General features: G+C 39.3%; 1 protein-coding gene, 1 long non-coding RNA gene and 1 other non-coding gene across 4 annotated transcripts in view; all 3 read right to left on the bottom strand.

Annotated features, from left to right (window-relative positions):
• Nucleotides 1-175: 175 nt before the first annotated feature.
• LOC111344786 (uncharacterized) lies at nucleotides 176-1,609 on the bottom strand. Its single transcript, XR_002696191.2, has 2 exons — nucleotides 1,329-1,609; nucleotides 176-1,174 (listed from the first exon to the last, which is right to left on the bottom strand). It is a non-coding gene; the product is annotated as an uncharacterized LOC111344786 (long non-coding RNA).
• A 278-nt stretch (nucleotides 1,610-1,887) lies between these two features.
• The window catches only part of LOC148742615 (uncharacterized), a 224,173-nt gene continuing 209,366 nt past the window's right edge, over nucleotides 1,888-16,694 (bottom strand). Inside the window, exon 3 of one of the 2 annotated variants that reach the window (XM_088757793.1) lies at nucleotides 1,888-2,246. In XM_088757793.1, coding sequence (XP_088613919.1) covers nucleotides 2,075-2,246 — 172 coding nt within the window. In that variant the 3' untranslated portion in view covers nucleotides 1,888-2,074. The remainder of the gene's footprint in view (nucleotides 2,247-16,694) is intronic. The other variant, XM_088757790.1, reaches the window with a different exon arrangement.
• Nucleotides 11,617-11,690, bottom strand: Trnas-aga (transfer RNA serine (anticodon AGA)). Its single transcript has one exon. It is a non-coding gene; the product is annotated as a tRNA-Ser (tRNA).

The raw sequence follows: 16,694 nt of genomic DNA, 5'->3' as shown, positions 1-16,694 counted from the left end.
GGTTATCGTTATCAGGCACAATGACAATTACATGAAAAAAATTAATAAATAAAACGGAACCGAATCGTTGAGACAGAATCGTTACGACATCAATGGGTTCTCTGCATCTTCTATTTTATAACTGCCCTTTCGCCCGGCCTCCCTTCCCCTCCCCACGTACAAAACAAAGATCTGGTCGGCTTGCTGACAAGTATTATTATTAACAGAGTTTCAACTAGCCGTAGCGTATTGTAACATGAAGGGTATTTTCTTTTGCGAAATACTATTTATTAACAGTTTTATCACCGATGAAGGAGACAGGTTCTACGTAACAGAGACTAAATAAAGTAACAGAATAAAACCCAATGAAGCAAATACGTTTGATAAGTTCCTTTCTTAGCTGGTGCATACTCGCTCACGTTTAAACCAATCGTGTTTAAGCAGAATTATATGATGGATTAACTATCTGAACGGATCTTGGACATCACTGTCCGCCTGTTATCCTTTTTTCGAGAGGTAACAATCATAGTCACGTCATTTGCAGCCTGGAGACGAAAGATTCCGGTAGCCCAGCTAAAGATAATACGGTTATTCACAGCAGTGTCAGTACGCTTTCCCCTATTCTCTCCCAGATCAGAACATGTGGACCGCTATGTAAAGAAATACTGCAAAGTAGTAGAATGATTATAGATTTAATCTTCAGTTTAGACTTATCTTGCGTTTGTTCATAGAAGCCAAATGTTCATATTTTTTCTCAATTAAGGTCGACATACTTGGAAGATGATACTGATCGTATAAAAAGTCATAATTGTTGATCACGCCCTTCAAACTGCCATACTCCTAGCCTCGGTCGGATGATGAAGTAGAATTATTGCGTCTTACTATGAGCCACACGTTGGTCAGTATTCCTTCGCTCTTTGCTTCGCACTATTTAAACGGAACAAAAGAGCAAGGACTAGAACCAACTTGCCACCGTGATACTGGAACATGTAACCATTGGACCTTACCACGTAGTTTCTACTGTAGCACTCTATCATTCTGTGTGAGTCCTAGGAGTCTTATTCCTCTTTGTCTATATCTTCCTGCGTAGTAAGTGATGCCCATGGCTGGCGTTCTCCTAAACAAGGCTGTGTGTAGAAAATGACGGCGTTAACATAAGTGTGTTCCAGAACACTATCCTCCAATCTTCTTGTATCTAAATGAGAAAAACAACTACAGCCTTTAAGCTTGCGGAATGGACTACCACTGTAAACAGTCGAATGTACAGGGCAGAAAAAGTGCAGACTCAGTTTCGAAACAAAGCATGCGTGGTTGGCTGCTTGAGGTCCCTCTTATACATGTCTACTTACTGGGTTATAAATCCAGGAGCTGATGCAAAGGGTGGGGCAATGTCCAAATCATCGACAGCGTAACCAATAGCATTTAAACCAGAAAATTCAACACCAAACACCAGGAATATAACACTTGTTCTCCTTAGCCAAATATAGCCTGTTGCCACTATCAATATTTCAGCCAATAAACCTATGGACAGAATCGGAGAAGATTCATCTTTAAGTGAATCTTGAAGTCAAAATTTCATCCACTATCAAGTGAGGTTTACGCATGGCCCGCATACATCTCTCCACATACCCTCAAACTATAAGTTTTAAAAATTTGAAAAGTTTGTTTTGACTTAAATGGAACGCCATAGATTGGCGCGCGCGAAATACCACAAACACGATTCTACAATAAAAAAAATTTTTCATTTATTTTCTCAAGTCAGAGCAAGAAACTCACAATTCATCGAAAACATTACTTATTTTCTCTTTTTTTTTTCACTGTTGTCACTTTTGTTTTTGCAACAAATCCGAAGAATGTTGGTTTGTTTTTTGTGCAATAAAGGCGTAGAAGAGAACCAGAGCCGGATGGCTTTTTCCCGACCGGCTGACGTCAACCCGTCCAGCCCTGCACACGTCAGCTTTTGGTACACTTTTCTATGGGATTGCGCGAGCGGGGCCAGACGGGTCATATGATAATTTTACTAATCCCCGCGAAAAAGACGATCATATGCGAGCCTTAACAGAATCATAGTTTGTGCTACTGGCCTTAGCGATTGCTAACTACCTACAGATATACAAATGTAAGTATTATCTGCCCCGTAGAAAATTTTCCTTATTGTACCAACTTTACAAATCTTGTATCTTATGAGCATATCAGCTGTTATTCTTCCTACTGGACCTAGAATGGCTTTAAACAAATACGGACAAGCTGCTAGGAATCCGGCCAGTCTGAGACGAGAAAAAAGTATGCATTGTCTTTGCGTTGGCAGGTGAATTCATAACTTTTATGTACATCCTAAAAAAAGCATACTTCTCTTTGGTGGTTTTGATAATGTTTTCTTCGTTTCGCTTCTCATGTCTTAGTCTTGCCTAATTTCTGTGAGTATTTACTTTAAGAAGATGCGGAGAAAAGGTTACTGGTAAGGCTCATTTTTTCAGCGTCTCGAGTTGGCCCGCCTGACCAAGACCAACAATGTGGCAATTAGAGAAAAAAAAGCAAATTTAAAAACTACCAGGGAGCTGGATTAAATCAAAGTCATCAACAATGGATAGTTCTCATTTGACTTTAATCCATGGGTTTTAAGGACCTTAATCACAAAATAATGCTCTCAAAAACAAACATCTGACAGAGTAATGGTAGCAAATTTTAAAATGTCGACTATTTCAGCGATATTCCCTCGTCATAGATCTAACAGAGGGTAAATTAATGCTCAAGACTTCTTCTAAACTTTTCAAAACTCGCCACAGTTGCTTGCCTAACTCTAGAGAATCATAAGGAAAAATGCTTATTGTTTGACTTTGCCGCAGATGCCTGATCCAGTAAGGTGACAGTTTTGATGACAGTTTAATGACATATTACAATATTACAAGAAATATGCAGTGCCCGCAGTCAGCAAAGGCTAGTCGAGATGGGCAGTGTTTAATACATATATTAAAGAATATGAAATAAAAAAGATTTACAGAGAAGAGATTCAAAATTCTAGACAAATTACACCTCGGGGCAGGAAACTTTCTTTTCAATTCACTTGTCTCTTTGGACAAGTGTAGTGTGTATTTTACTTCTCCGGACCACAAAACTACTTGTCCCAAAAAATCGGCAACAGCAATTTAGGGTATCAAAAGTCCTTTATCAGTTCAACAATGCCCCAGTTAAGTGGAAATCAATGGCGACGCTGAGCGAAGAAATCAAATACACAGCTTGCACAAAAAGAAAAGAAAGTTTATTTCCTAGGCTCTTAGTTGTAAAATACGGGAAAAATGATTTATTATTTATCCAAAGTCAGGCAACGTTAGAGCTCTACAACTTAGGCCTACTTTATACGTCGCCTCAGTCGAATTTAATCAGACCAATTTAATTGCATTAAATTCGTCGTTCCTTCAACGTAAACCGTGGCGTGGTTTTAATTGCGCCGAAATCAATACGATCGAATTTAATTCTCTTCCCAAATGCAGTGCCTCGGGTCGCTGCGGGCTCGCCAAAATAAATTGAAATACATTACGAAAATGTATGCATTTCATTCGACGCGGCGCTAGTGGGACGTTAAAACTGAAGACACGTTATCGCTATTTTATCCGTCTTACCAAGACGGATAGAACGTCAAGGACGAATTTAATTTACCAGACGAATTTAATTCGTTTTAGACGTCGCGCTATCGTCAAATTTAATTGCTTGTGGGACCTTGAATTAAACTCGACTGTAGCGCGACGTATAAGCTAGGCCTTACTTGTCCAATCGCACAGCTTCGATCATCTTTTTCCTTGTCCGAATGGAAAAGTTACCGGTCTCGGACGTTCGGACGGGCCAAGTTTCCTGCCCTGCAACTACATTAATACATTTAAGATAAGGCAAGAAAACAGAACAAGCTGGGGTCTTATAGTTGTGCTATTAAAGTAGACAAATCAATATAATCGTCGTATTTTTCGAGTCTCTGGAGGAGGAAATCATGAATTTTACTTTTAAAATTGTATTTTGATAAGGTCCAAATTACATAAAACAACTTTGTGTTCTATAATAATTATGTGGTTGCCATGACACCAACACATGAGAATTTTAACAGTGAGAAACAGTTTTTTTATGTTTAAGGTGGACGGCCGGGCCCCGATGAAGGGAGGTGCAATCCCGCCGACCTACATGTCTAATCCCAACCCATTGGCTTACGTGCAATGCTTTAGGGAAGGGGACCACCAGAAACGAGGGCCACCAGACGCCAAACTCGCTGGGGAATCGAACCCCACCTCACTTAAAAATTAACACACTCACACCCAAAAATTAAACACACCCGCTCATTACTTAACTAATTATTTTCTTTTGTTTTTCTTTTTATGACCTTAATTAATTACTTTGGGAACTTTTTGTTGAAAAATTTTATAGCAGTCTTAAAGTCCTCATCTTTCAAACCAATAAAGCGGGGATCTGAAGTCCAACGGCAAAAACGTTTTCGCTGATCAGGTGGTTTACGATAATCAACCGCAATCTCCCACAGGATTGCACGGTGGTCTGCAGAACAGGCTGCCAATTCCGGAACTTCAAGGAAAACATCAGGGCCATTGCGGATATCACTCATGGGTGAAACCACAGGACTTTTAGATGGGGCCTGTTGAGTCCTCTTAACTGAAACGGGAACAGAGGAAGCGGGGCGTTTCCGGGAAACAGTGGTCCAGGGACCACTTTCACCAGCCATGTCAGAGTCAGCAGGGTTAGCAAAACCCTCTGTTGCTGATATAATATTCTCATTTCCAGTCGTTTCACAAGAGGCGAACCGGTCTTCGCTTGCATCAGAGTCTGGAGGTGAACCAACTTCATCTTCAGAGTCTTCAATAGCAGTGTCGGGGGTCTCTTCTTCGGCGGGAGTGCTCTTCACCGGAGGAACAGCCACACCGTTCTCTGTAACAGGGGCGTCAGCCTCAGCTGGAGCAGCCACGGTCACCTTACAATTCCGAGCCAAGTGCCCATCTTGATGACACCGGAAGCATTTTCCTTTGAGAGGACAATCAGCTGACTTGTGGCCAACTTTCCGGCAAGTCCCACACTGGAGGGGTTGCCCCCTATACCAAGTTTTACAACGAACACCGCGGATAGGGATAAACGGTGGAATGACATTCCTAATGACCATTTGGACGATGCGTGACCCGGTGGACACTGAAGGCCTTCCGGGCCAAACCTGATTGCGAACAGATTTGACCGTACCATATGCAGACAAAGCTGTGCTGATGGCGTCGTTTGATCCCTCAAAGGGGAACCAAGAAACTACAACAGTAGTAAGCTGGGGTGGAGGAGGAGGAGGCTTGACCACCCTACACTCTACATCACCCAACTTGATGACACCTAACTCCTCAAAAAATAACTTAGCAACATCCCCGTTCTCTGCAAAAGTGACTCTGGCAACACGGCCAGGGCATGCCTGCACCGCAGCCACCCGATGATCAGACTCTCGGTCGAAAAAACCCAGCAACAGACCAACCGCTTGCGAAAAAAGTACCTCCTCAGGGAGCCCCTGACAATCGACGTCGATAGTCCTATTAAAGGACACGACCATGCTGAAGTTCGGACCCAACCCAAAGGGATGGGTGACCGAAACAGAGAAAAAGCAAAAAGAAAAGCAAGTTCGGATCGACCGAGAAATCCCAAAAAAGGGATGGGCGACCAAACAGAACCAAAGAAAAAACACTGCCAAGGAGGAAGAAAGTTGCAAGTTTTCCCTCCCGGCAGGTACTCACTTATCCAACAAAAATCCTCAGAAACCACAAAAACAAACCAAAACAAACTCCCAACCACTAGGGAAAGGAGCGAACACTTACCAACAAGCATTTAATACATTTAAGATAAGGCAAGAAAACAGAACAAGCTGGGGTCTTATAGTTGTGCTATTAAAGTAGACAAATCAATATAATCGTCGTATTTTTCGAGTCTCTGGAGGAGGAAATCATGAATTTTACTTTTAAAATTGTATTTTGATAAGGTCCAAATTACATAAAACAACTTTGTGTTCTATAATAATTATGTGGTTGCCATGACACCAACACATGAGAATTTTAACAGTGAGAAACAGTGATAAGAGTTTCCATCAGAAGGTCAACCAGCAAAACTAACATGTATTGTAAATAGTAAAGGAGACAAAACACTATTAGATATGGTGTTACTGCTAAAGTAATCTAAAATTGTGGACAGAGAAACTAAGTTGAGGTAACAGCTAAATGCAAGCTTGCAGGTGTTTGTCTAAGCCTGTGTATAACTGTACAACATGTATATGTCACACCATTTTGACCCCTACTTCATTCTTCAATGTTGTTTTATAAGTGACTGTGGTTTTTTTTTTTTCTTGGATGACATTGATGCTAATGTACATGTACTATAGATTACTTTTATTCACATTATAGTGACTTTTGATCCCAAAATGCACATGTACTTTGCTGAAAACAATACCATTAATACTCAGTGTAACAGTATAAGACTGCTGGTTGAATTAATAGTACGAACATATACAGCTTTGTAAGGGGTTTTAGGAGGGCTTTTAAATAAAGGGCCTTACAAACACAATGTATATATCTAAGGGAGCTTAAATTTACCAGAACAGAAACACTTTGATACAAGCTGTGGCAGCACTCATCAAAATATGTTTTACACTTGAGAAATTAAATTCATTTCATTACATTTGAAACAGAATTAATTTAAAGCTTAACAACTTGAACAAATTAAGCTGGAATGTAACAAAAAAGTAGTTCAGACTTTTTTAGCTTGAAGCTCATTTTTTCTCTTAATTATTTAAATTTTAAAGTTGAATTCGAAGCAGTGAGACTTCCATGCAGCTTTGTTTATAATTAAAACAAGAAAAACCATATAATTTTATCTCTAAGAAGTACATCATTATGAAATAACAACATTGACCACGCTTTGTAATGGCAATTATGATCTTCCTGGACAATTAGATGCTACAAATGCTGTATTTACTGACACAAATAATGATCTCTTTTTTTTTAAATGGCCAGTCAGCAGCAGCTGCTTGTGAACCACTCAACGTGGTTATTGCGAGTTGTTGGTTTCCACCAAGATTACTGAAAATGGCCATTTCTTACCTCTTGATTGTGTTTTTTTATTTTCGTGAGATCTCAAGACACAATAATAGCGTTCAAAAGATATATTTTTAAAAGCGAAGACAGATACGATTCAGTTTTACTTCCTTTAAAAGGAATAGACAGCATTCTTGTCTTCTGACTGCTGTCATTAAACTATTTGATTCCGAGAAAACCTTCGCGACATAGAAAGGAATGATAAGGACACATCAAAACCAGTCACCAGACACTTTATCTACCTATAATCATTCTAAGCAGTGTCAATGAACGCTGTTCATTTCTACTAATTCATTCTTCTTTTTCTCGTCACCCGGTTCCCACCCAGCGTTTAAGCTCCACTTTCTGCATATAAACACACACAACACACGATTCTCCCATTCACTCTGAGGAAGGGCTAACGCTCCAAACGTCAGCTTTTTAACTCTTTTACGGTGGTGCATGGCCTATTTACAATTTCAACTTAGTTGATAAAACCAAATTACCATGTTACACCAACTGACGCAGCACCACAGTTTCTTTAGAAACTTACCCCTTTTATTCCTTAATTTTGACATTTAGAAAACGAAGGAGATTGAAGTATGTTGAAGTCATACACGTTTTTACTCAGCGTGTTTGGAAGGTGTATTTAGTAAGCTCAAATAACAGATTGTAGAGGAAGCTGATGATCATTTTTTGCTCAGGTTGACCGAGGACAGTAATAAACAGAACACTTAACTGTCCGAGATAAACACAGGTGCATGATGTTGTCATTAGCAAGCTTGGAAAGAAATTAGTGAAGGACCCAATTTTGTTTATTAATTCAGTTGCAGCCTAAGCATACATGCGAGTCATTAAGTTGTTGAACACACGTCATGGTTTTTTTAACTGAAAATCGTTTCTACAGCTGACTACATGTATACTCTTTCATCAACAATTCCGAAAGAGTTATTTGAGGCTTGATGCTCATGACGATGTTAAGGATTTCCTAAATTTTAAAAGGAATTAATAAAGAAATGATCTTTTATAAGATGTTAAACTTACTTGAACCCTTTTCAAATGGTTCCAAAGGTTGTACTTCATAGAAATCACAGAGAAGTGCAGCCAAATCATCTACTCTTCATCAACTTACATTGTGTCATCTGCTATAAAAAAAAACTAAACTAAAACAAAAACACAAGGGAAATGAATTCAATTTTTCATATCCTTATCAGCAAATGTTCAGCTAATTTTAATGAAGCAAATTTGACCTGCAGATGAAATTCAAGAAAAGAAACGATCCTCACAAGTAGACTGTAATTCATATAATTATTATATAAGCAATTGCAGAAAAGAAACCAGAAAACATTCAGGCTTTGAAAGGATTCGAACCCCTGCCTCCAAGATACTAGTTGAGCAGTCTTAACTACCAACTATCAGCTACAAAGCCACATGTTAATAGGCAAAATTTTGAAGAAAATGTAATCAAAATTTTAAATGAATAATCAATTTGAACTGCAGGTGAAAATTAAGCAACAAAACAGTCCTTGCTGGTGGACTGGACACTACTGTACCAAGAGAGAGAACAGAGAGCCATGAAGCCAGATTCAGAGCAAAAACTAAGAACAATTAACTCATTTGCCCCCAAAAGCTAACAAGGAAAGATTTTCAACAAGGGTTGTCATAGGGATGCCCAGCAACATTACTGAAAGCTTAATCCAGTAAGGTTCAAATTACATAAAAAATTTTGTATTGACTTCTATAATAAATATGTGGTTGCCATGACACCAACGCATGAGAATTGTAACAGTCAGAGAAACAACTTGAACATGCAGTAATAAAAGTTTCCATCAGAAAGTCAACCAGCAAAACTAACATGTATTGTAAATGGTACAGGGGACAAAACACTATTAGATATGGTGTTAATGCTAAAGCAATCTCAAAATGTGGACAAAGAAATCAAGATGAGGCAAGAGAGCTGTCTGTCTGAGCCAAATATATGTACGACTGTACAGCATGTATGTCACACCATTTCGACCCCTAATTCATTCTTCGATGTTGTTTTATTGGCAACTGTTTTTTTCTTGGATAACATTGATACTGATGTACATGTATTGCAGATCAGTCTATTTTACATTATAGTGACTTTGGACCCCAAAATGTAACAAACACGTCTGTATACAAGTACTGCACTGAAAACAATACCATTAATATTCAGCATAACAGTATAAAACTGCTGGTTTATTTAATAGTCTGAGCATATACAACTTTGTAAGGGGTTTTAGAAGGGCTTATAAATAAATGGCCTACTTCATTCTTCAATGTTGTTTTATAAGTGACTGTGGTTTTCTTTTTTCTTGGATAACATTGATGCTAATGTACATGTACTGTAGATTAGTTTTATTCACATTATAGTGACTTTTGATCCCAAAACGCACACTACTTTGCTGAAAACAATACCATTAATACTCAGTACGAGCATATACAACTTTGTAAGAGGTTTTAGAAGGGCTTATAAATAAAGGGCCTTACAAACACAATGTATAATTATATCTATTAGGGAGCTTAAATTTACCAGAACAGAAACACTTTCAATTGACACAAGCTGTGGCAGCACTCATCAAAATATGTTTTACATTTGAGAAATTGAATTCATGAAAATTTCAATTCATGAAGCTCTTGATACATTTTGTTTCTAGTACACACTGTAAGTCAATACATATATTGTTTTGTTGTGTAGTCTTGCTGAGTATTTTTAAAAGTTGTGCTGTATTTTGACGAGCCCGTATGGCAAGTCAAAATACAAACAATGAGTAAAAATTACTACTCAGCGATACTACACAACAAAACATCTAAGACGAGATTTACTATCCAACATGCTAAATAATTATTTCAGTACGTGTGAGGGAATTTTGCAGATATTTCTGGAGTACAAATATCTCGTGACATTTGTGCTTGCATGTCTTGCACGTTATTTGTACTCTTCAAAACACAATTGGATAATAAATATATCTTATTAGTCAGACGTTTTTTGTGTAGTATATTGCTGAGTATTTTTACCAGTTGTGCTGTATTTTAACTAGCCCATAGGGCGAGTCAAACACAAACAACGACTAAAAATGCTCAGTGAATTATTACTACATAACAAAACGTCTAAAAAGAGATTATTATCCAACACGCCAATTTGTTATTTCACTGCGGGAGAATTTCGTGGACATTTCTGAAGTACAAATAGTGCGTGATATCTGTCCTCGTCTCGCGCGTTATTTGTACTCTACGAAGCACAATTGGATAATAAACGTATATCATACTGACGGACCAAACAGCTCATTTTATCGATTTCTCGCCTCACTTCATGACCGATACTGAGGGAGGTTAAATGACTTTGCACCATATTTCGATGGAAGAATTTAGAATATTTAAAATAATCGCCTAAATTTCGTGGTGTTTATTGTGACTAACAAAAAGCAAAACGAAAAAATCAAAAGGTTGCATGGTCTATGTACTTTGAGTAGTCCAACGAGGTTAGGTAAATGGACTGGAGGTCATTGTTTTGTCCACCAATCCATTGCTTGGTGATCAGTTCTTTCAACATTTGTTAAAGGATAAGTACGCAGTGGTACTAATAAGATACATGTCATAGACATTAAATAAGTTGAAAGTCTTGTTATTAGACCTCACCTGTCGAAGTATAAATTCGAATTTTCATCCAGGAGGGTTTGAAGTTACTTCCCACATCCGATGTACAGAGTGAAGAGGAGAATACTCTTGTTTTTAGAAAAGGTTGTCAAATGTAACACAGCTGTCGAAACCAACCGTCCTGACTATACAGTGCGACATCAATACTTTCAGTATTCAATCCACAGCCGTCCGCCATTTTAAATGTGGTTGCTAGGTAACTGAGTCGAGAGGAAGTCATGGCCAATCAGAAATAAGAAACCGCGTTCAAAGAAATCTTTGCTTTTCATTGGAAAATCTGGATTTTGGAAATCCAGATTTCGGATTTTAGGGTGATTCCCTCGTTTTGCACTGCGCAACCTTTTCTGTTCATAACATTGCGACATCCAGGATGGCGGCCGTTCTTCCCGCTAGCGTGAAAAGAACAGACAAGGGACGGTTTGGCGGAGCAAAAGCTTTTATTCGTTATAAGAATGCCGCAAATCGGCTGACACTTCCAGGTCTGCTCTCGAAAAACAAGAAAATGAAAAGGAAGTGCGTGATCCGGAAGTCTGCAGTAGATTTCCACTTCGCGGCCGTCGAGTTGTAGAATTAAATGTCCTCACTGAGGCTTTGGACGGGAGCTGTGAAGCGTCTCTACGGCTCTCCGACTGCGTAAAACAAACAGTCTCTGGGCTAGGATCACTACTCTACATAAACTGTTTAAACTCCGAGCGTGGAAAGACAAATATCTGTCGAAGAAATAAGACCCACCGCAGGTAGCACCGGAACAACGCGAGGGAGACCAATCTTTGATGTAAACACGAAGCTCGCTGCGGGTTTGTTTGCATTTAATGTTGCTAAGAATATTGTTTTCCACAATAAAAGCACCCATTTAACATCTAGAAAAAATCCGAGCCCCAGATGGGACTTGAACCCACGACCCTCCGAGATCTAGTCGGATGCTCTAACCACTGAGCTACTGGAGACTCTATGGTGCGCAAGTGTCAACTTTTGGGCCTTGAATGGAAACGCATCGCGCGGCTACACAGCCAAATATTGGTAAGCACCTGTGAAAATTCACTAACAGCATCACGCTGTCACATTAGGGCATATCAAGATGCGGCCACCCAACCTCCAAAGTGAGCATGTAAAGATGAAACAATTCTTAGTGTAATAGAAAAAATCCGAGCCCCAAATGGGACTTGAACCCACGACCCTCCGTAATCTAGTCGGATGCTCTAACCACTGAGCTACTGGAGACTCTATGGTGAGGAAGGGTCAACTTGTGGGCCTCGACTGGAACCGCATCGCGCGGCTACACAGCCAAGTATTGGTAAGCGTGATGCTGTTAGTGAGTTTTCACAGGCGCTTACCAATACTTGGCTGTGTAGCCGCGCGATGCGGTTCCAGTCGAGGCCCACAAGTTGACCCTTGCTCAGCATAGAGTCTCCAGTGGCTCAGTGGTTAGAGCATCCGACTAGATCACGGAGGGTCGTGGGTTCAAATCCCATCTGGGGCTCGGATTTTTTCTATTACACTAAGAATTGTTTCATCTTTACATGCTCATTTAACATCTAGCCAATTTTTATATAAATTTGAACTTATTATGCCGATTTAAGAATCGACATATTTATGGGGATGCTATACGCAAGCGTAGGTCCTACTCACCATCACTTGGAGAGTTCAGGCTGAAGGCTCGCGAGAGGGAAATTGGGCCCGAAATTGAAAAGCCGGCAAAGGAATCATGTCTGGAAAGTTTAGAAAGCAAAAGAAACCTGTGGAAAGAGGATAATGAGAAGGAAAATGTGGCGATAGGCTAGGAGCGTCATATGACAGGGGATGACTGCGATCTCAAAACCAGATCCGCCTTTCACGGCAGTTTTTGAGGAAACAAGCACGGTGACGCCCAATTTCTTTTTCAGGTGTTTGCTAAGAACAGTTTAATAAAGAATATTTTTGAAGAGCAAAAATTTTTTTAACTAGAACATGATTTTTTTTGGATAATAGTTCCGTACTTGGTGTATTTTGGCCAAGGTCAGGATTCAAGCTAAGAACGGAACTGTCCGAAAAAGTTAAAAATCCCCACAACCAGGCAATCAAAAACAGCTAAAATGAAGCAATACTGCTTATTTTAATGAAAGAAGCTTTAATTTCAAAGTAAAATTTTGTGTCTTTCAAGTTACCAAGGCTGAATTCTGATAAAGGTGATTCCAAATTTTAACGCACAACCAGGGAAAAATCTCCCATTTTAGGAGCCTGCTGACTTGTAAACAAGCACGGTGACCCCCATTTTTTTATTTCATGAATGTTAAATATACCAAATTTCAAAAAAAGTTTGATAGTCGAAAAATTTGAAGGAAATTACCTTAAGGCAAAACGTGGAATCTAAAAACGGATTACGACGCTGAGAAAACCGTCTTCAAGCTGGATTTCAATTGAGAAATCCAATTCAGGAGCGCGTGGGTTATTATGTTTCACGACGTTTGAGAAATCCAGAGAGGGATTTGCGAAACTGCACCTGTTCAACGAAGGGTCTCCCTAGAAAGTTTCTTTCTCTTTTGACTTCAATTTCGCTTCTCCCCTCTCCCCCCCCCCCCGGCGTTGTTTTGTTTTCACGCCTGGTGGTGTGCGTGATTTTTTGTGAACTGGCCAATCGCGTTGGGGAGATTGAGCTTGGCCTTGACAGTGAAAAGAGGCTGTCGTGTACATTTTGCTCTTGTATCTTAGTCTTTTTTATTTATTTTCAGTACCCAGTTTACTTTGGGTTACTGTTGTCTAATTCCTCAGTTTGGAATTTTTACAAGCTTAAGGAGTTTTATTCAACTAACCAATGTGAATTTCAATGACATAATTTCCAGGGAGAAAAATGTTAAAATAAGATGTTAATAGATGTTACTAAATTGTTATGATTTTAGAAATTTCTCTGTTGTTCAGCTCTGCTCTGAAATCATACTGAAACAGTTGTTCGCCTCAGGTTCGGTGAATTTTGTCGAATAATCTCCTCGAATTCGTGGCTAAAGAACTACCTTAAACGAGCACACAGTACTCAAGGTCGTGGCCAAGTTGTACGATCCACTGGCTGAATTTCACCTCTTTTCACAACGATCAAGACACTCTTCCATGATCTATGCAAACTGAAAAATGGCTGGGACAACCTTCTCCACGAGGGACTTTCTTTCAGATACTCGCAATAGTTATCTGATCTGTCAAAGGCCGTAGGTATCCAGATCCAAAGACGTTACCTTTCAGACGAGAGCGTAATTTCAATTCAATTACGCGATTTTGGAGATGGATCGGAAGCTGCGTATGCGGCAGCAGTTCATCTAAGAGTAGAGACGAGACAAAGAGTCTACATTTGGTTATTGTTGTCTTTGAGTTTTCGTTCACGCCTATTTCAAATTCCTCAGTTTGGAATTTTTTACGAAGTGAAAGGAGTTTTATTAAAACTGAGTGTTGTGATCATTTTAATTACTCATTTTCCGTTGTGAAGAGTGCACCTGTAGGCGAATGATGAGTTGAAAAAAGCGTTCAAGATGACTTGGCAAGGACAATGGTTAGGGATTTAAGCCAATTTTTATCTTCAACAAGTTTTCTATGAAGTGTCTTTGTTAAGGTCCTTTTACTGGAAAAATGTGTGCAGCGGTAACTTTCCACTGAAACTTTCTGGTGTAAGAATCCTGTAAATAAATACGGCTTATGCTTTTTCTCTTATACGCGTGTTCTCTTTCTCTTGAATGTCCACATAGAGTCATATATTTTTAGCGCTTTGTTTAGCCAAAGACTGGAAACATTTTTAACACGTATTTGTTTGCAAATGTCTTATTACTTGACTTTTCCTCGCTCACGGCGCCCTAAAAGGCTTAGAGCAAAATGTCCTCGTTAAAAGGTAATTCTGATTTCATTAACTATATCGATCAAATATCATAAAAAAGTATATGCCTACCTCAACGAAGCAAAGAGAAACTGCTCACAGCAAAGTAGTCGAAGCCAGGCAATTGAAAGCCACTACATTAGTATAAACTGAGTTTGGTCACTTAGGAGAGCAAAGATACCGATCACAGACACTTTCTAACAAGCACCACATGAAATAAGGCAATCTATGAACTGCATGGCTTTAGGGTTGGTATGACATTTGTACTTAGCTGCCCGCTCCCGATATTGACGATGATCTTTATTCTGACGGACATACTCTACGAAATGAATATTGATAGATGATTAAATAAGTAATAAAAGGCAATAGAAAATAATTAAAATGCTGACGTTTTGAGTAGAAGCTCTTCGTCAGAGCGAATGGAGGAATTGTGGGTTGTGTGTGGGTCTTATGGAGAAAGTGGAGCTACGCTATTGGTGGGAACATGGTGACGAGATAAACATGAATAGATTAGTGGAATGAAAAGCGTTCGTTGATACCTATGGGGTTAATAGCGCCCATTTGAAAGATAAAATTTTGTTCAAGAGTTTTGCGGCTCTCCGAGCTACCTAAATGTAAGGAAATACCGCAGATTGCCATATGCTAGTCAGAATGATTCGGTAGATTAAAAGGTCTAGCGTTTTTCTCGTCACCATGTTCCCACTAATAGCGTAGCTCCACTTTCGGCATAAAACCCCCACACAACCCATAATTCCTCCATTCGCTCTGACGAAGGGCTAATGATCGAAACGTCAGCTTTTTAACTCTTTATGGTGGCCAATTCACACTTTCAACTTAGTTGATATTACCAAATGACCTTGTTACCCCCACCGACGCAGAATCACAGTTTCTTTAGAAACTTACCCCTTTATTCAATAGAAAATAATATCTGTCAGCATCCTCTTTAAAATTGCTAAGATTTTCCTTCCTTGTAATTTAACTAAAAGAAAAAATAGACAGATAGGTAAAGAGATGAATTTTTAACTAATGAACTATTGATCAATAGAGAGAGCGATAACTCCGATGAATGGAATTTCCTTCTGTATTTGATTTTGACAGACAGGGTAATAAAATTAACTAAAATTGATGGTGAGGATGACGCACATGAGAATATCAGCTGAGAGTTGATATTCTCTTGCAACGAAATGATGATGACGTTAAACGGGATAAGTTGAGCGTCACTGATTCACACTGTCACAGGTCACAGATAAAGTTATGAGTTAGGGCCTGTTTACGCTGAGGTGGAGGACCCTAGGTTGGTGAGGTAACCCTCCTGGCCGTGGTCGGAAAATAAAATGCCTTTACATACAATCTTACAACCCTGTGGTGCCGGGGTGAAGGGTGAAGTTTGTCGAGGTTGTTGTTGCGCTTGTAATTAGGGACCTTAAGCATAGGCGTCCCAAGCTGACGTCTCGAGAAAGACGAAAGATTTATTCTCGGAAACGTTTGTGCTTATTCATAAAGGCGCCACGCGATGTGTTACACGGTGTTAGGTTACGCGAGGAACGTGCCGTTGACAATTTGAACCTGTTTTGAACCTAAAAGATTAAGATCTAACTCTAAGCGTGAGCGTGGGACGTTAAAAAAAAGGAAAAAATATAAAAAAAAACTAAGAAAATTAAAAAGGATAATAAAAGGAACGAATATAACGTGTTGAGTCTCCTTCCTTTTTTTTCCGCTGCCGCTTTGTCGTTTACAGTCCTTTTAACGCTTTGCTAATACCTACCCGTTCGAGCAGCATTATTATTAGGTATTGATAAAGCACTCTCACGGACGGAAATTTGAGGGATATCGGTCGACTTTTGTGGAAATTATCAGCCTTCGAGTGGAGATGGTTGGTGTTCGAGACAGGTTGAAGTGATCAGCCTCCTGTTTTTCTTTATACAGTAGACTGGTAACATCACACCAGTTACAAAGAACGTCGCCAAAACAGCGTTGAAACGACCGTTGGCGATAGAGCGGCCATGGAAATGTGATAAGGAGACTTAATATGTTATCTATCCGTTTTAATTTTTACTTAATATTCTTTTAATTTTTTCCCTTTCTTAACGGCTCACGCTTACGCTTAAAATTCGATCTTA

This window comes from Stylophora pistillata, chromosome 1 (genome assembly GCF_964205215.1).
Source record: "Stylophora pistillata chromosome 1, jaStyPist1.2, whole genome shotgun sequence".
NCBI classification, from domain to species: Eukaryota; Metazoa; Cnidaria; class Anthozoa; order Scleractinia; family Pocilloporidae; genus Stylophora; species Stylophora pistillata.
The sequence above is the reverse complement of the archived record's forward strand: the minus strand, read 5'-3'. Positions and strand labels throughout refer to the sequence as shown.